The sequence below is a fragment of the Vigna unguiculata genome, chromosome 5, assembly GCF_004118075.2.
Source record: "Vigna unguiculata cultivar IT97K-499-35 chromosome 5, ASM411807v1, whole genome shotgun sequence".
Lineage (NCBI taxonomy): Eukaryota > Viridiplantae > Streptophyta > Magnoliopsida > Fabales > Fabaceae > Vigna > Vigna unguiculata.
Genome location: NC_040283.1, coordinates 19,785,564 through 19,806,529, shown reverse-complemented (window position 1 = coordinate 19,806,529; position 20,966 = coordinate 19,785,564). Strand labels below are relative to the sequence as shown.

Genomic DNA, 20,966 nt, shown 5'->3' with positions numbered 1-20,966 from the left:
AATCTACTTAGGCATACTTTCCGCCAAGCAGTTCTGCTATAATCCATCCCTGTCAAAACACGACACTCTTCTTATAGGTGTTTTCTCATGGATTCCTTCAACCTTTGGCAGACAACAACTTATATAAACTTCAACTTTGTCACATTAACATGATCAGCTGAATTACCTCCCATTTTATTAGATGAGTTATTGTTGGCTTTCAATTTGTGTCTCTTCCTCGTATTGTCTACTTTGCCGGTTTGATCAGTTCCTATGGGATTGCCTTCCCAACCAGTTTGTTGTTTGACGGTTTCAAGGTCAAGAAAAGAAAGCAAGCATTGGATCACCAAATTCAAGACTCGATAATGTAACAACCAAGAATAAGATTACAAAGAATACACAAATTATACATATCAAAGTGAAGATCATCATTCTGTGTGGATGTACACTACAATTCAGACAACCAAATCAACTCCAATCTTACCCTACAGAAAAAAACAACGCTACAAGAGCAGTAAATAAGTAGATTACATCAGGGTCCAGCCAACCCATAACTGATCGGTATCATACAAGATTAGGAAGACACTCAGTTAGCACCAAGCTCATCGTACCCAGGAAACAGAATCAATTTCATCCCTTGCGGCTTTATATAGTTCAAGCCTTTTCGCACACTGCTGTCTCCTCTCCATCAATGCAGGGTCTTCATCTAACATTTGCGACAGCTGTTTACCCTATAGCAGGTAAACTCTTATCAACAATATATTCGAATTACTTAAAAATTGATCACATAATTAATGTCCAACATTACAGAGTTGGTTATATGGTGTCAAACATCAAAACAAAGGAGGATTAACATTTGTCTGGATACAACTCTGTAATTCGCCTTAGCTTCCAAACTTTTCACAAAGTGTGCCATGTTAGGACTAATTTCATTAACAGTGCTAAGCTCATTAACGAAATAAAAGGACTTATCAATATTTATTATCATTTATATTAATAAAATTTAAACTTCAGAAGCATACTATCCAATGAAAGCATACTATGTAATCCCTCCAAGAGTATGTCACTAACCCTAACAAGTATAAAGTAGGTTTTGTCTAAAAAGTGTGAATATAAGATAAATAAAATATTAGAGGCAACTCAATACTTAGGGTTGATGTTGTCACAATCTGGGTTATAACTTACAGCTTCACTGAAGTTACTGAACTTCAACAATTTGTATAGTACAATTGCAAGGTATGGGACTTCCCTCCCACTCTGAAAGTATGAAATTATAATTTGAGGTTAACAAGACCCTAGACTCTGCAACTACAAAAGAAAAATTTAATGGTGTGGCTCTCCTCAGGTTATTATCAATAGGGATAAAGGTTTACGTAATCTCTTCAAGGTAGCAACACAAGTGTGGTGACAGACATTGACTATTGCAATGTCTGCCCAGGATTAGTTGGAGTGGTTTAATACACAGCTACCCTGTGCGGATGCCGGTGGATATGGTGTATGGGATCTAGTGTAGGCTTTATGAGGCCTTGGGCTCTCCAACTACAACAGTTGGCCTTCGAAGGGTGATTTACCTAAAGTTATGATTCTCCATTAAGGAAAAAAGCCTTTGGAATTGTGTGTAGAAAAGAGATAAAAAGAAAGAAAAGAGAACATAGAATATACCTCCTTCTTCCCTATTTGTGTGTAGAAATGGTTTAGCAAAGACTGTTTTGCTTGTCTGACCTGGCAATAAACAACAGCCTTTGGAATTGTGATTCTAAGCGTGTCTGCAACCAACCCTATATATGATGACACATTTGATGCAATTCTCCTGAAATGACCCTCTGCATAACGATCAATGTTTGCGGGGGCAGGAGTTGCAGATTTTTCCACTTCTTGAGGAAGTCTCCGGAAGAAATCCACAGTGAGATAAGAAGATTCCATGTCTACAAGCCGAAGATTTGTCTTCTTACTCTCTTCACGAAACCTTTCTAAAGCCTCATTTGCTGCTGCAGCTAGTTCAGCTTGAAATGTTGGAAAGCGTTTCAATTCCTGCAGTAAAATATTAGTATCTCCGCAAACTATGCAAACAATTCATGAACAAGGTAAAACATACTTCCAAAAGTTACCTGAGTTTCTGCTATTGATTTCCTCACAAGTTCTTTTAGAACAAAGTTAACCTACAGAATCAAGATCAGTCAACTTGATTATTTGTATTAGATCAAAATTAAAAACCAGAGAATACAAGTGGAATGCATACAGCATCAACTGAAGCTTCAGCAGGGCCTCTAAAGTAACCAAGAGCCCCCTCAATCAAGCGCCTGTAACCTTGCTCTGGGGCAATCAAGTGAGGTTGATAACCATCAGCCTCTGACACCACTTTCCTTACATTCTGGAGAGAAAGATGCCGATCAAATGGAAGCTTCCGTAAAGCAGCAGGAAGCTGATTGTCAAAGACATTATATATCCTATCTCCTCCAGGACGCCTAAGAACAATAAAGAACATTATTATTTAAATAGAGACCTATCAACTAGCTCGTCATCAATGACCACAAACTGACAATCTCCACAATCAAGTCAATCAATTTTTGGCTATGTTCACTTTAGCTTATGCAGTGGGCAAACCACATCATAAAAGTTTGCATTGTTGATAGCCATTTCCATTCCGCAAAGTATCAAGAAGAAGTATATCATTAATCATTTCAGGTAATAAATAGTAACACTAAATGTTGAAAATCTCACATCATCTACAAATATGATCAAATTATAATATATAAGCAGATGCAAACCTCACCTTATAAGTCAATTATATACAGTAAATGAGATTTAAAGTCGAATTTTTAATAGGATATCAAAGTCTATCCCAATGAGATATGTTGGGTCTATCATGCCAATTATACCTACTATTGGACCATCCATGAATATTCATTTACCTATCCGACATGTCAAGTCCTCAACAAGAGGTGTCTTGAAGATCCCACATCAACTAAAGAATGGCCAATCATAAGATGTAAATGGGTGCAAATCTTACCCTACAAAACAATTTTGAGGTTATGTTGGGTTGTCAACTTCATAAGACAATTTTGACTTCCTCGAGAAACTGGATATAGTAGTTTGTCTAGAATATTAGCAGCCCAAAAAGCAAAACAAAGGAACTAGATAGTTGAGAAAAAGAGTGTGTATTATTTCAAGGCTGCAAAATCTCATATGGTATAGATCACCCATCGATGTTGAAATATCGAATACTTCAAACCATATGATTTTTGGTAAAAATATCTCCATTTAGGAACAATAAACACTGACCATTGATAATCAGTGCAGTGGTTCAATATTATTTTTGAGGGATCAATAGAATGGCTGTAAGAATCCCTGAAAACAAGCTCAATGAGCACATACAATAGAAAACACCTCTCCCCGGAAAAAAAGCTCCTCAGAGAAGATACTTTCTCTTCCCAGCTAAAAGCCTAAACAGACAAAAATAACTCTTCTCCCCTTTATCACACCAACCCAGCCTCACTCCCTTCAGACATGCTAACAACCTGGCAACTCAGCTCGTCCACAACCCAGACTCCTTATAGTCCAATAGCTGGCCTTTTGATCAATTATCTAAAGCAATTCCTGCTACTGTAGCATTAAGACTAAGGATCTTATCAATAGCCTTCTTGTTGGCTTTTGTGCAGGCAGAAAGTTAAGATACTTCTCAGGGACCTGTGTTCAATGGGCTTGCCCAAGACAGAGGAGAGGCTACTATAAATCCTAAAGATAAGTTTAAACTGATGGGAAGAGATGGAAAGGAATGACAGTGGGATGGTAACTATGTTTCATTTTGCGCCATTCTAATTATTCCAAACACAGACTAGAAGTTGGTCAATCAATTGATGTTGAAGGATATAAATTTGTGAGGAAAAAATTTAATAGATTTCCTTAGATTGAGTAAAGGAAAAACAAAAACCCCTTTAGTATAAATGAGGGTAAAATTTACAGATTTTGTTTGCTTAAGTGCGCATGGAAAAGGACTTTTGTTTTGAAAAGAGATGAAAATCTCTGCAGAATCATCTCAATTCTCAGCCCATGATTTGGAGCTGCAACTCCACTGCAATCCATACATCTATAGAGACCAAAGCAAATGAACTAGCAACAGATCTATGCAATGTTACTCTCCACTACAGCAGCACTGTTATTTTGCCGTATTAGCTACTAAATGCATAGAAAATTTTTAATTGAGGTTGGTATTTAAATTCCTTGTTATGATTTGATATTATACATGTTTATCCCTTATACAATCCTACGTAGGATCTACAAGTTTCATAACCTTGGTAAACTCTTATTTGGATTCTCTAAGAAAAAGACAATAATCTTATTCACTAGATCAATTTTAAGTATATGCTTAGCTCCCAAATCTGGAAGAGAAATGAATCAATTTCATTCACCTTCTACAAATCCTTCCAATCAAAGATGTTTATCACCTATACCCTCCCTTCCCCTTTTCAAATTGCCCTCAAACATAGCATAAAAATGGAATACAGTAAAAGAAGAAGATATTTACCCTCCATCTAAATGCTCCTTGAATATCCTTTCAAATGCTCGGCAAAGTTCTAGGATGGTGTATAATTGAGCCTGAATAAGAAATCAACATTCAACAAATACTCAGAAGGACATCATGGAAAGAGTTCTACTTTTCAAAGAAAAAAGAGTTATACTTTTCAAAGAAATCATCACAAGTTTAAACCACTCACTCCAGCATCAAGAGCAATAGGCCTCCCGAGATGATCCATCTCTGATTCAAGTTCCTCAATGCTTTTGTTTATTAAAGATGTTATACTAGGTATCCTTGCCCTAATTACTGACTCCAAATGCTGCAAAATAAGTTCATGGGATTAAAAGTACAACTTATCTCAAAATAGGATTAGCAAAGAGTAATCTTCAAAAAGAAAACCTGTGAGAGAAGTTTTGCAAGGTATTCTGAACCCATTTTATTGGCCAAGTGCCCATAATCAGAACTGGAAGCAAAATACTCGCGCTCCTTACGTCGAGCAACAATCATATCAACATTTCTATTGATATCCGCTTGGGATCGATTTACTATCCCAACCCAAGGATGTTGCAAACGATAAGACCTTCCTTCAAGGACCTTGAGGGAATAAAAGCGAAAATAAGGATAAATTAGTATAATTTTACAGGCACAGTTCAAAGTTTAACATTAAAGGTATATGCATCAAATAAAAAAGAAAGATTACATCTAAAGCATTAGTTCCTTTGTCCATCAAATCTAGCTTTGTCAACACCCCGAATGTCCTTTCACCTAGCCAGATTACAGATAAGCTTTAGTAAAATATGACAAAGCAAGGTAATAATGTCCATTACATGAAGCAATCAAAAGTACCTGTGGGATCAACTTCCCGAGAAAGTTTAATAGCATCAGAAGTTGCAATATCTTGATTGGCTGGTGATATTGCTAATATGATGCAATTAGGCTGTTGAACGTAAAGTAATTGATTAAAGAAAATATTGAACTTGGCAGTACATCATGTGAGTAGTTTATTTTAAGATACGAGGAAACAAAACACCCCCATCAATTGAAATATAGAGAAAGCAATGTTGTTCAGAAATAGACATTTCACAATAATAAACTCACAATAAATGTTAAACAAAAGGACATAATACATGAAATTCTGATGTACCATTAAATTAAGTTGTAATAAGATTTAAGTAATACTCTAAAGAGCTTCACAACAATATAGCAAACTACCAACTGATTCCCAGACTTGTGACATAAAACAAACGAGAAAGTTAACACATTATTGTTAACTGTTCAATTAAGTCATAGTGAATAGTTTTATCATGTTGAGACATAAACACTTCTTGACTAAAAATTCTTCAGACCCATCAGCATATCATTTTGGAGTACATCCAACAGGAATATGGTGTAGCCAGAGATGGCAAACTGTACCCAGAACCTACAGGTACTCCCAAAAATATCTGCAAATGAATAGGGTAAATACCAGCTTGTTTGTGGATGGGTTCAGGCAGTAAGTTTACCCGCAAAATTTAATGAGTATGGGTTCGAGTACTATAGTGCCAAACCCGCCCCCTCACCTTGTGTGTTAGAGGATCATGTTTCCAATAGTTTTTGTTGTGATTAACATTTTAATGACTTAAGGTTGTAGTTTTAATATTATGTTTTAATAGTTTCTATGTTATGTTTGAGCAATTTATAGTAAAACTTTTACTATTTGGTTTCTAATTAAAAATTCATGATTAGAAAACAATGATAATCACTTTTTACTTTTATATTTGTGCCCAATATTATATTCATTTTATACGTGAATATATAATAATAAAATATTTTTATACTTCTTTTGTGAGTTTTAAGATGTTATACAGTTTCTCCAATTTTTATAAATTTAATTTTTTATACATTTGCATAATTTTTTGTTCTTATAAATGTGTTTCATTGATCTTTGAGAACCTAAGAAAAAAATGGTTTTATTTATGATATGGACTGTGCTATACAAAGTGGGAGAATGAAACATTATAGTGAAAATCCTTTTGTCAAACAAATGGTAAAAGTTTGATTGCATATATATCTACATCTTTTTATAATGGAGATGTCATTGTAGAAATAGTTCAAAATTAAAATTAAAAATGTAAATAAATCAATTGAAGTTCAGAAATTAAATTGTAGTCCATAACAAATATATACATCTACATAATTTTAAATTTGTATAACTAATACACACAAGTAAAAGTGACAATCTCAAAATTTTAAATTGTGATAACATGTTTACCATCGTATGTATGTGTGTATGTATACATTTATACATTTATATATATATATATATATATATATATATATATATATATATATATAATACCTAATGTAAATAATTATATAACAATTTAAATTTTAAAAACAATAAATGTTTACAAAATTGCTGTTATTATTATTATGTTTGAATGACTGAAAGATATGTTTAGTTGATTTTAATTTTACGTTTTTAATATTATGTTTGAACATTTTTAATGTTATTATAGATTATTAAAAGTGAGATTTCAAATTATTAAAGGAAAAATATCTTTTAAATTTTTTTTATTGAGGGAATATATAAATAAGTATGGATGGTGTGTACGAGTATGAATACATAGGTACCCTGCAGGATGGGAATTAAAATACCTGTGCCAGAATACGAAACATGGATGGGGTTTAAAATTGATACCTGGCAGGGGGTCCAGTAATGTTAACTTTTTTAAATGCATGTACAGGGAAGGGTACTATAGTACCCTACCCATTTCATCCCTAGGTGCAGCTGACCCCAAAAATTCAAAGTGAATTGCAATGAGACCTCTATATTGAAGATAAGGATAGAATGCAAGTGAATCATTACATTCACATGGGCGTAAATACTAAAAACTGAACTACTACAAAATTTGAGACACATTCATCATCATTAGCCTTATTAGTCCTAGCCTAAAAGGAACAATAACTAGCTTAAGGGATAACTAAAGACAAGTCAAAGAAAACGTAATTTTTTCTGTATTTTATCCCGTGGCCTGATATTTTACTAAGAGTTTGGAGCAGGGCCTGGAAACACTGCATGAGAGTGGAAAGAGATTGGAAAAAGAGTGGACTTGTGAAATGACTATGTATGATTCAGTTACTTATCACACTTAGTTGGCACACAAAACAAAAGTGCCACTCACAGAAATCAATGTTGGCTAACCATATCTGTCAGAAATGGAATTCAAGTTGTAGTTGAACTATTAACTCAAACTACCAGCAGTATATAATTTCTTAAATTAGATCTTATGATTGTCTATACCGTTCTCACCTGATTGGTAATGCAAATAAATTATTAGAAAATACAGGGAAATTTGGTATATTATATAAATTTTAAGGTCAGGTGAGGCTCCTCGGCCAGTGAAAGTTTCCAAGCTCAAGGAGCACTTGCTCATATACTTAAAGGGATCCATCCATCAGATATAACAAGTAAAAATAAATGATGCTAACATACATCCGAACTGTTGTAATTCAAATAGATAAAAGGCAGACGGAGTGTGATCACACCAAAGATATGTCCAATATATATTAACTGCCTAAGAGAAAAATGTTTTTTACCTTTTCAACATATGATCGCACCATAGCTTCAATTTCTTGAACAATACTCTCAGGTTGTCCCTCTGAAAAAGATGGACACAATTGTCAATCAAAGAGAAAGATTATCATTTGATCAAACACTTGATTTCTAATTAAAAATAGGTGTTAAATACAAAGCATACCTACAGCCACTTTAGTCAAACCCGGTAAATCAATCAATGTTAGGTTGACAACTGTTCAATAGACAAAAAGGAAAAGGCGGTAAAATTAGTCAGAAAATAAAGGAACCATATTAGGTATGATAACTGTTTAAATAGTCATGCTCGTTAAAATAGTTTTGCAATGTGTTCAAGTGTAGTTTTATCTTAGGAGTAAGTAAAAAGAGAAGATAACTAACAATAAGATGGAATATACTATTGACTGCACATAACATAATACAAGACACTAGCCAACTAAAATAACACTACCATTTATATAATAAATAGATCTATAAGTCATATTTGAAAAAGTGGGGAAAAAACCTAATGGCTACATGGCACTAAGAGAGTGGTGAGGGTGATATGGGAATCACGCATTGGGGCTAAAAGGGAGAGAGAGTGAATGGGTATATAAGAAGGGAGGGTACCCAAATGAAAATAGGGGAATTATTGAGGTTTTAGGTGGTGATTTTGAGTAGAGGCAGGCACTTCTCATCATCTAGGTGTGTGTTTGTTTTTACTTTCTTAGTGGCTATTCCATGCTTGTAAGGAGATTATTTATATACATGGCCATATACTGTTTCTCTATTAGATTTCTCTAATCCATTAGAGGAATTTTTTTCTGATATGCATACTGGTACCAGTTTAGCTGTTTCTCTTATTTCATACCTTGGTTCCTATCATCCTGTCTTTTGATAGACAAACTCGGAATCATTTATAATTACAACAACCTGAGCTTCTTTTGGGATTGGGGAAGGAAGGATGCGGAGTTAGAGATATAGTGCCTGCATATATCACTGATTCGGTGTTCTATTTTAGTATGGCAATTGTATAATAAATACTCTGGTATCTGTAATATCAGTTGGTTAATTTCTGTTGCAATTGTGCTGGGGCCTGCACAGCTAATATTCTAACTACCCTCAACAAACTTCTCCTTCTTGTATCCTAACACATTGGTTGAAATTCTTTTGCCTTAGATTATGACTAGCGTCATTATATTCCAAAAAGTTGTGGGATTTTTGAAATAAAATATAAAGTTATGACAATATTAGTTAACATTAACTATTTTACCTAATTTTATTGGTCTCATGACTGAGATATTTATTTCTTATATATAGGGTCAGGTAGTAACATTCTAGGGTATTTTGTCCAAGATTTCTTCGTTCGATTCTTATTTTCACCTCTCAAGAACCACTTGAACCCATCACAAAATTAGATATTAAAATAAATTAAATATAACCTAAACGAGTTCAGAACTATTTTATATGTTTAGTTTGAATTTTTAAAATATCTTTGACAAAAAGCAAGAGACAATGAAAAGAGATGGGTACCATTTGGTGAATAGATGCTAAGATGAATTGGAATGGGAGATATTTGTTTCGTCTTCCCTGTTAGTCTATCAGTTTCATCCTGAATTTCTTGGCGGACCAATGCTGCAACAGGAAAATTTGTTTTAGGAAATGAAATATCATAGATTATATATAATATTATGCCACAGAACACTACGAAAAAAATCAACTCCACAAAACCATATTAGCATGTGAACAGTGCCACAACGAACAATTATCATATGATAAAGTACTAGCCAAACACAATCGTAACACTTGATCAAAGGTTCTGTTCAGAGTACTGATTGAATCTCAAAAAGAATTAGAATTTGTTGAACATGTTGAAAATTGATTGTCTGTAACCACGGGGACACATGAGGGCAACTATAATATTATCATGAAAAAAATGAGAAAAATGCACCAGACATAAACATAACATAATGGAAAATTAAAAGAAAATGATTCCGGTGGCAGGGGGCACATTAGTGAACATGCAATTTACAAACAAGCATAAAATATGCTAACAAGCCTTCAAATTCTTTTATACCCAACCAGAAAACATAAGTCATCCTATAATTAGTCAAAAATAAGTCATTCCTGTATATGTAAGGAGGGTAGTGGGTTACGATCGTACAAAAGTCGGTAAACTTCCTCCTCGGCAGGTGAAGAAACTCGGCATACTCTTGTGACCCTGTTTCCAATTTATGAAGCTGCAATACCAATGGACGTCTTGTCACAATCCCTGTAGTCCATTCACAAAAAGGAAAAAGGATAAGTCAAATAATTCTTTAAAATGAGAAAAATAAGAAAGAAGATACCAAACCTGATCCTCTAGGCAAAAAGTCACGACCAACAATGCTCTCCAAAACCGAAGACTTCCCTGAACTCTGCTCAAATTTTAAAAGATATAAAAAGAGAAAGTGAATTCAGACCTACACTCAAAATACCGTTGTTAAAATAAATTTAAGCAAAACTAAACAGTTTTCTCAAAAATAATGCCTACGACCAGCACACTCTCTAAACTAAACACTGAATTCAACTCAAATCAAAGTAAAATATAATTCAGAAACACCACTAGTTTGTTCGAAAAATGGATTGTTGAAAAAAGCAAACGCAGAAACCCAAAAATCCGTTTACTGAATCTCTACCTTTCGTTCTCCGCCGCAAAAAGTTAAGAGCGTTGAAATTTATAATTACAAAGCAAGAAAAGAAATAAAAAAACGATTGATTGAGACGAACCTGGCCACCAACAACAGCAACGGAAGGAAGAGCTTCCCAGAGAGAAGAGAAGGTGTTGTTGTCACCACCACCATAGTCACCGAGCACCGTGCAAGCCCTCTGAATTCGGTTCACCAGCCCAATCAAGCTCTCCATGGTTGTCATCTTCCACGAAACCCTAGAATCCCGGAACGAGCTGAAACGACGACGAAGAACGCGAAGGCGAAGCAGAGCACCAAAACGCAACGAAGATTCTAGAGAGAGAGAGAGAATGAAGTGAGAGAAAACAGAATTGTAGAGGCTTTCGTTTTCGAACAAAAGTCACGCACTGGTCACCACTAGTTGAGTAGAAAACCTGAAAATTACGAATATGCGATTATATAGCTCGGTGCTCACCGTTTTAGACGTTTTCTTGTCTTAACCAAAGTTCTATTGCGTTTTCGAAATTTGAAAATGGTTGGGGACCACCAAATGTTGTTGTTTGTGACTTTACAAGGAATTCACTCTGAACGTTGATGGTTAGTGGGGTGGGTCGTAAAGTAATCAACAACGCGCCAATTTGAACGTTCATAGTCTTCACAAACATTTCACACCCTTGTATTTTCTGTTTTACAGAACAGAACTAAAAGGATAAAAAGTACTTAAAAAGGTTATTTTAATTAATTTTAAAGTTTATTTTAATGATGTGTGATGAATTTAATAAAATGGAAGTTATCAAAGTAAAAATTTTCAATTTGATTTAAAATAAGAATAAACTGTATTTATAATAAATTACAGGGTATAATAAAACACGATGAAACGAAAAATATGTTAAAGAAATAAACAACTTAAATATTATAAAAAAATATGTTTAAAATATTAAATTAACTTAACAAAATTTAACTAAAATAATTAAAATCACAAATTTTTAAAAGTAATAATTAAATTAATCTAAAATTTTAGAAAGAAATTGATTTTAATTTTAAAATAAATTTAAGGAATAAAAATATATTTAATCCTAAATTATATAACAAACTAAGTGTTCATAAAATTTTATGTAAATGCATCGTTAATACATAAATAACAATTGTCGGTCTAATATAAACTTTATAATGATAATAATTTTCTAAAGTTTTATAACACTGACTTATTCCAAAAGTAATTTTAATTGATGGTAGTGTAGGAAGTGATAATTAAACTTCTTTATATATAATAGTGGAAACACTGGGTCCACATTTTTTATTTTAGTAAAAACTTATTAAATTTTGTCCTTTTGTAAATGAATATTAAATCAGCCCTTTTCGTTATCATGTGGCAAATAGTATTTATACGTGATGATATGGCTGTAATGTGTATTTTTACTTGGGATGTCAATGGGGCGGGTAGGGTATAGGTAATAGATCCCCCGTACCCTACCCGTTGGATAAATATTTGCCCCGTACCCGTACCTATATCCGTCGGGTATCCGTTATACGGGTATCTGCCTATTTTATTCATATTCGCAAGTATCCACGGGTACCGCAGGTATTTACAAAAATATTTAAAAAAACAAATATTTAACCATAATTAGTGCTTGGATCAACAAGTCCCCTTTCTCCGATTGATTCTTGAAAAACAAACAAATAAAAAATCACTAACAATTTATATTGTAGTTTATTTTTAAATGAAATATTAAAGAAATTACTAACTTCATCAATGTCCACCTCTTGCAACATTGTATAAAGTTTCATGTTGTCCAATTTTAATCTAGAATAGCCTTAAAACATAAGAAGTTCATTAAAAATTTCTAACAATCACTTAATTAAAATATATAAGTAAAAGTGTTAATTTCATTACCTTTCATGTTGGTCCATAACTAGTCTTGGAGACACATCAATGCCTCCACAGTATCTAGAAGTAATATACTCCATTGTGGGGTAAGAATCCGACCACCATTATTGAATGAAGACTCAATGTTTTTTACACACACACACACACACACACATATATATATATAAGGGTATTTTTCTGAGTTAAAGTTTAGCGGGTACAGGTATCCACGGGTACGGATACTATGATACCCGTAACCGCCTCGTTAACATGCGGGTATCAAAAATACCTGTATCCACGGGTAGCGGGTATCCATATTTAATATTTGTTTCCTACCCATTGCGGATTTTATCTGCAGATACCCGCGAGTACAAATTTTTTTGACATCCCTAATTCTTACGTGTCATTCACTTGTGTTTTGGCACTAAAAACAGTTGTTCTTGCTTTCCCTTTTAAGAAGAGATTATGTTCCCTAACATTTGAAGGTAAGGGTTTGAAAGAGGGTTCTGAAGTTGTCTCCTCCATTTTGATTTGTTAAGACTAGTAATGTCTCTCTCTCTTTCTTGCTCGTCCTGCACTTGCAGTGGTTGGGGAATGAAAAATTCTAGTGTTTCTTCTCATGGGGGTGTGGTGAGGAGGTTCGATTTAACACTTGTTTGTTATTATGGTGAGAAGGCAATCGCGAGAACGACTAGAACTGCTAAGAACAGGGGGAGAAAATTTTGGGGTTACCCAAATAAAAATGGGCAGAACACATTCGAATAGGGGACCACATACTACAATCCATACAGTCACCGATTAAAAAACACATTTGAATAGGGGACCACCAATAAAATGATTTCAATGTCGAAAATGGGGGGACCAACAACATTAAATCACAGAATAAAAGCAATACAACATAATTCCAGACCAACAAAACATCAGAATCCCAATACAAACCCAAAACGCATAAAAGCGAAAAAACCCTACACCTAATAAACTAAAACAGCCAACGATGAACTCGTACTCACCTTTAGGGCTGGCGCTCAAGCATGACCACGATCAACAACAGTAACACTCTGAAATCGACCTCTAAAATGTTCGATCTCACCATCGACCACGCTCGATCTCACCTTCGACCATGCTCACGACATTCGCTCAAGGCAGTCGCTCCCTTCACCGATTGTAATCCCTAATTATGTAATTTAAGGTTTCAATCAGAATCCTTTTTTTAATTCTTAGTCCACGCACACATTTTTCCATTCCTAAAAATAATACACAAAACCACATCACAAATTCAAAACAAAGTTAATGTTAATAATTTTAACATTGTTAACGATTGCGCTGATTTAATACACATTTACAAAAATGAGGACGAAATTGAAATCAATAAAAATAACAAGGACCAATTTGAGATTTCTGAACCAAAACGAGGACCAACGGAGTATTTTAACCTTAAAAATAATAGTTAGGATAAGATGTAATATCCAATTAATAGTCTAAATCATTAAGTGAAATAGTACATAATTAATAGATCTAGACAATTCAAAAACTAGAATATACTATAACAAGTATTTCAAGTGTCTAAAACAAATATAAGACTTGTCTACAACTTTTAAGAAAGTATAAACAAAAGACATAAAATGAGTTTTTCAAAAAGAAATATAAACAACGGAACTAAAAGCCAGGGACTGCTCGGTTGCACCATTGTTGTCCTCCGTAGGTAGTTCAACTCTTGCTTCCTCATATGCTCACACCCATAAAGGTGATCATTAAAAAAGAGAACAAACATGAGAAGACACAAGCAAAAGAAAGAGTAAGCTAATGTACAAAAGGATTTTCACAATTAAACAAACAATTAACAAGCTAAGCAATCATATAGTCTTAAAACACAAGTCACATCAAAAGACTTCTAGACACAATGATCTAGATAAACGCCTTAATGTTGGACTGCAAATAAGTTTTACGTAGTGTTTGCTTGGATTGATAGCACTGTTTGCAGTTATTTGAAGTAGAGATGTCAAAATGGGTTAGAACCCGCGAGCCAACCGGCTCACCACGGGTTTGGGTCAGGTTGGGTTAAATTTTTTTTATAAATTTTAATACGGATTAATTTTTGACCCGACTCATCTAGAACCCGGCTCACCCGGGTTAAACCCTTTCTAGTTCTCATAATTTCGTTATATCAATACTGGAATACACAAGCTTTCCATTCAATGTTTATATACTTATGCATCGGTTGGTATAATATGCTCACAATCACGTATCGATAAGCCATTAATCCATCAATTTAAATGAATTATTAATTCTAACATGAACTCTCCAAGTGTACAGCTCCATTGATAACCATAAGCACCAAATACTAGGAATATCATAGTATAACACAATAGCAGACATAAAAGTTTGACTAAAAGATCCACATATCATGAAATTCACAAAAACACAGCAGAACAACAACATATATCATATATCGCCTGGCAGATTCCATCTCACTGCCAGGCAGTTCGTGATAGAACCCAGAATTTGGGTTAGAGCTGATGCGTCGCTTGGCAGCACCATCATCACCGCCAGGCGGTTTCTGGGCAGAAACCCAGAAACCTCGAAAAACAGCGTGAAAAGGAGGGTGTTCATGCAATTTGATCATTGCAAAGCACAATACATTATACACGAGCCATAAACATATACAAACAGCTCCCCTTACCCAGATTCCTTGGTCAAATTCAAATTTGGTGCGCGTCCTTAGCCAAAACTCTCTTAGTCTTTGCTTCCACTCCAACAATGGCTTCCTCCCTCACTCTCTCTGCTACCAACACACACTCTTCTGTAAAAATATATCTGCCCAATAACTCACACGACAGGCAGCCCTTCTTTCTCCTCCAAAACCCTTCTCTCTCAATTAGTACCCTAATTAAGAGTGATTAACCTCCAAAACCGAAAATGCCATTAAGTTTTAGGTTAGTGGTTAATAAAGAACCATGATTTGGTTGTCCCCTAACCCACTAGGCTGTCTCCCTTAGCAGCTAGGGTTTTCTCTACCCTTTCATATTCAAGTTAAAATAAAATTTGGCAAAAAAGAGAGTTTAGTTTTGTTCTTAGTAAGGTTTGAACCCATAACCATTCAATCACAAAGCAAATGCATAACCAATTCAACTAATCATGTTTCGTGATAATTCCTATAATTTTAATTACATTATCACTACTCACATTCAACATAACATTAAAAAATGATGCAATTATTAAAATAACATACAATTTGGTAGACATGTCAAAATGAACCAACCCGGCTCACACGGGTTGGCTCACCACGAGCCGGGTTGAAAATGAGTGAACCCAACCCGGCTCACTTTTTGGTGAGCCAGAAATTTTGTAACCCGGCTCAACCCACCACGGGTTGGTGGGTTAAGTGAGTTGGCTCACCAACCCACCTAAAAAAATTATTTATTTATTTTTTTAGTATTCAAATGTTTAAATAAATTTTTAAGTAACCCATGAGATGACAATCATAGTAAAATCAAGAACCAATGTTTTGATCATGCTCACCACCAATATATGAAGAATTATTTCCAAGAAAGTATCCATTAGTCTAAGAAAGCATGGCTAATATTACAAATTTTTTGTCATGCTATTCAACAAAATATAAATAAAAAAATTATACATTTTTTTCATGCTAGTTTAGAAAAAAAAATTATAAGACGGTTACTTGAGTAATTTACTATAAAGATTATAGTTAAAGATTAAAGTATCAACATATATATAACTTGACAATCAAATTAATTAAACATTCAAACTATTTAAATATAATTAAGCAACATTCTAGCATTTAAAAATATGAAATTGTGAACAAATATAATAGGAGTAGTAAATAATTATTAATAAAATTAAAAAAAATTAAAAAAAAAATTGTAAAAAATGTTGGTGGGTTAAGTGAGCCAACCCACCTTCAACCCGGCTCGAACCCGTTTAACCCGTGGGTTAAGTGAGCCGGGTTGAGTTCAACCTACCTTTGAAAAAGTTAAATTTTTCTCAACCCAACCCGGCTCGAACCCGTGGTGAGCCGGGTTGGCTCACGGGTTGAAACTCATTTTGACATCTCTACAATTTGGCACACATAGGACTCGAACTCAAGTCCTCTCAACCATTTGAGCTAGTATTTTTCCACATCATAATAATTCGTATTAAATGTCATAAAGGCTCCTACTACCCGCATTTATTAAATAATTATTTATTTAATTATTTAAATTTCTCGAGTCTTACAGTAGATACCGTACTGCAAGGCAGTTCATACAGATTCTAGGTTCTTCCCAGATTTTCCAACACCAAACAATCACCTTGATTTCCCCCACTTCCCAATGTAGGCAAGCGTATTGGCATATTGTTAGTAGCAATCAACTTATTCAGTTCCATTTTAATAGAAATTCGTACTCTACGCGTACCACAAAACACCAATCATATATCTGTCAGATACATATCACATTATTTCCCACCCCTATGTGAACCCAAATCCCCAATCATACAAAAGTTCATATAATTTCCTCCAAACAAAACAATTTCAAATTATAAATCATCATACCAATAGTATACATACACTAGAAGTCCAATCCAAGGATCACAACACCATTGAAACCAAAAACTAGAGAAAACTGGGCAACCCAGTTCGTATCGCCTGGCGGACAGCACCTAGCCGCCAGGCGGTGCATAGAAAAACCCAGAAAAGTGGGTTATTGAGGCATGAGTCGTCTGGTGGACCTTCAACGCCGCCAGGCGATTTCTGAAAATTTCCAAAAATGCGAGGAAACTTAGGCGAAAACAACAACAATATGCATATCAATCCTCAAACTTAGCACGTAATCATATAATTAAATGTAAAGCACAAAATAGAACTCCCCTAATCTGGATTCCTTGCTTAATTTGATAATTCCTCTAGTTACTCCTTGGTCACCACTAGCCTTTGTTGCTCTTCTCCAATTCCACTCTTCCTCTCACTTACAACTCAGTTGCTAGTCCGAATTTTCCTCTCCTCACAGTACGTACCAATGATAGACTCTCCAAACCTCTTCTCTCCCCTGGCTAGGGTTTGTTTAACTCTTCACATTCATGCCAAAATTGATTTTAGCAAAAAGAAAGTTATTTTTGTTAAGCCAAGATTCAAACCCATAACCATGCCAATGTTAACTCAATGCACAACCATTCAACTAATTCATATTTCGTGATAATTTATATAAATTAAGAAATTTATACTTTTTATCACGCTTAAACATATAATAAAATAATACAATTAAATAACATACAATTGGCATACATAGGACTCGAACCCAAGTCCTCTCACAACAACTAAGTACTCTCAACCATTTGAGCTAGTACTTTTCCACGTCACTGTTGATAAAAAGAAGAAGATGGACATCTTCCTCCAATAAGGAGTTTTGATGATGATGACAACTTATGAAGAAGTATGGAAGACTTGATGATGATGCATGAAAAAATATTGAAGACTTAAAAGAATGCTTTGATTCAAGAGATGCATTGAAGACTTAAGGGTTTATTTGTTTAGGCCTTGTAATCTGTGTATGTTATTTAAAATAGTTAAATTAACATGTCAAGAGTCAAAAGGCAAAACCCAAGTAGTAGAGCACTAAGAGAATTTTATTTATTTGCAAAACTCACTAGAATAATCGATTATTCTTAGTGATAATCGATTATCTTAGTTAAAAATGATTTTTTTGAGAAAAGCCTCTGGAATAATCGATTATCACTGTTGATAATCGATTATCACCTATTGATAATAGATTATCCTGGCTGATAATAGATTATCACAACGAGAAAAATGTTTTTAGAAAAGTTTTTGTGATAATCGATTATCACGTAGTTGTGACTTAACTTTTCATATTCTTAACCTAATTCCTAAATAGGCTTCTATAAATAGAGTGATAGACTTTCATTGTAAAAATACAGAAGTTAGATAAGTCTGAGTACTTGAGAACTCTATGTGGGAAGGCTTTGAAAAACCTAGTGTGGGTAGAGCGATAACTTTCATCAAGTGGGATCTTGAGTGATTGAGTGTTGCTGCTGTTGCTAGGAGAAGCCGATCATCCTTTGTGTGATTCAAAGGAGGTGTTCATTCCTTGTGTGATTCAAGGAAGGTGTTTTCATCCCTTGTGGATTTCAAGGGAGGTGTCTTCATCTCTTGTGTGATTCAAGAGAGGTGTTTTCTAAACCCTAATCTTTCTTATCATTGATTGTAAGTTCGGTTTATTATAGTGATTGAGTTAATCTCAATTTTGAGAGATTAACAACTTCACGTAGGGTCTTTTGATCCGAACCAGTACAAATACTTTGTGCAATTTTCTCTTCTCTACTATCTTTATTTTATTGTACTTATTAAAATAAAGGAAATAATTTTAATTGATCTTTGATATTAAAAGGGAAAATTTTAAAAGCATAATTTTTATTAAGAACCCAATTCACCCCCCTCTTGGTTTTTGTCTAAACACCAAACATTCCGCTGCACGATACCAATAGTCACTATAATTAGCATTAAATGCCATAAAGGCTTCCACTACTCGCATTTATTAAATAATTATTTATTTAATTATTTAAATTTCGTGGATCTTACAATGTGCGTGTGACACTAGTTACGTAACTGGTAGGGTTGTCAAAACGGGCCAGCCCGGCCCGTTTTGGCCCGGCCCGTATTAAATGGGCCGGGCCGGGCTGGCCCGACATGGTAAAATGGGTTGTGTTTCTGAGCCCGGCCCACGGGCTGGCGGGCTGACGGGCTGGTGGGCCGGCCCGCCAGTTTTTTCTCATCTGTATAATTTGTGGCCTAATCAAATTTTAATTTTTTTCATTTCAAATTTAGTTGACTGAATAATGTCCCAATTTTATATTACCAAAAGAAATTCTCCTGCAATTAAGAATACAACAACAATGATCTATTAAACAAGAAAATTATCACAACACAAACAGCCCTGCAATGGAACCAGAACGCTACGAAGTTGAAATGGAACCAGAACGCCGTGGGTGGAGGAGAAGTGAGCGCAGAGAAGAGTCGAGAAGAAGAGACGCAATCACAGAGTGTGTGAGGTGTCTCGGCGCAAAGTGTGTGTGAGGGAGGAATACTGAAAAAATGTGCACGTGCTATTTTTTTATTAAGTGATACGGCCCGCGGGCCGGCCTGTTTTGGCCCGCGGGTTGGCCCGACGGGCCAGCGGGCTTGACGGGCCGGGCTGTCTCGGGTTGACGGGCTGAATTTCTGGACCCGGCCCATGTATTTACTGACGGGCTAGCGGGCCGGCCCGACGGGCCCGACCCATTTTGCCATCCCTAGTAACTGGTGTTAGTGTTGTGAGAGAGTGACACGTAACCAGTGTTGTGTGTGTGCGTGGTGATTATTTTTCTCATTCATACAAAATTATATTTATTTATTTTAACATTTTATTTAATGTTTTAGTTTTTTTTAAATTCGTATTATTTAATTTTAATTAGTTTTATAACATCAACTTACAAAATCATTCTATTTTTTCATAAGGGTATTTTGGGAACTTTGAAATTCTATCTATTTTCACAATTTTCTTTATCTATCACACCAATCAAATCTCTCACTAACTTTCACAAAATTCATCTTCAATTCCACTCATTTTACCCTCTAAATCTACTAAAAAAACACACATTTCTATCTCCTCAAATCCACACAAATTCATTTTCACATTCTCCCCCAAATCCATCTTTGCAAAGGAACACAACCTTAACACTCTTAATGGATACCCTCCACACACAAGATTAATCCTATACAAATCACTAAAACTTCAAAAAGATCTACTGACGAAGACTTCATGCCACTATCAACCCTCTAGTCAATCCTCTTCTATATGAGTGTGAATAACAAGTAGAGTATTAGAATAAATTCCTATCTGAGTCACTACTTTAGTACACACCCTAAGAAACATAATTCACAAGGATTTTCCCCCAAAACTCCTATCATTCGCATAATTCACATCTCATCAGGTTCCAAACATCCATACATTTATATACTATAAACAATCCTCACACCACGCACATCCACAAAAATCATTGAACATGGAAATGATTGAACAACTTTGTTAGTCTCGCTCTACGAGTCATCCACTCACTCAATGAGTAGTGACAAAAGTCTCACTCGCTTAATGACTAGAAGCCTCACCCAACTCAAACAATTTTTGCAATAAATCACCCAACGAGCTTAGTACACACCTAGCGAGAGCACCACTAAAGCTCCCTGAAATTTATATGCCAAAATTCCCCTAACAAAGGCCAAATAAGCTCAATGACAACCAAGTGAGTGTGCTCTCTAACTTTGGAGTTGCTCAACGAGACCATTCTCACCCAGTGAGTCTTCATAATTGCAGAAAACAAATTTGTCCTATTATG

General features: G+C 34.8%; 1 protein-coding gene across 1 annotated transcript; it reads right to left on the bottom strand.

Moving 5' to 3' along the window:
* Positions 1 to 322: 322 nt before the first annotated feature.
* Positions 323 to 11,153, bottom strand: LOC114185112 (dynamin-related protein 1E). The gene is made up of 15 exons (XM_028072633.1): positions 10,818 to 11,153; positions 10,402 to 10,465; positions 10,213 to 10,320; positions 9,582 to 9,683; positions 8,236 to 8,286; positions 8,075 to 8,136; positions 5,342 to 5,432; positions 5,196 to 5,260; positions 4,895 to 5,089; positions 4,695 to 4,814; positions 4,505 to 4,575; positions 2,219 to 2,444; positions 2,088 to 2,138; positions 1,642 to 2,010; positions 323 to 710 (listed from the first exon to the last, which is right to left on the bottom strand). The coding sequence occupies exons 1-15, from the start codon at positions 10,959 to 10,961 to the stop codon at positions 582 to 584; spliced, it is 1,848 nt and encodes a 615-aa protein (XP_027928434.1). The 5' UTR covers positions 10,962 to 11,153; the 3' UTR covers positions 323 to 581.
* Positions 11,154 to 20,966: the final 9,813 nt, after the last annotated feature.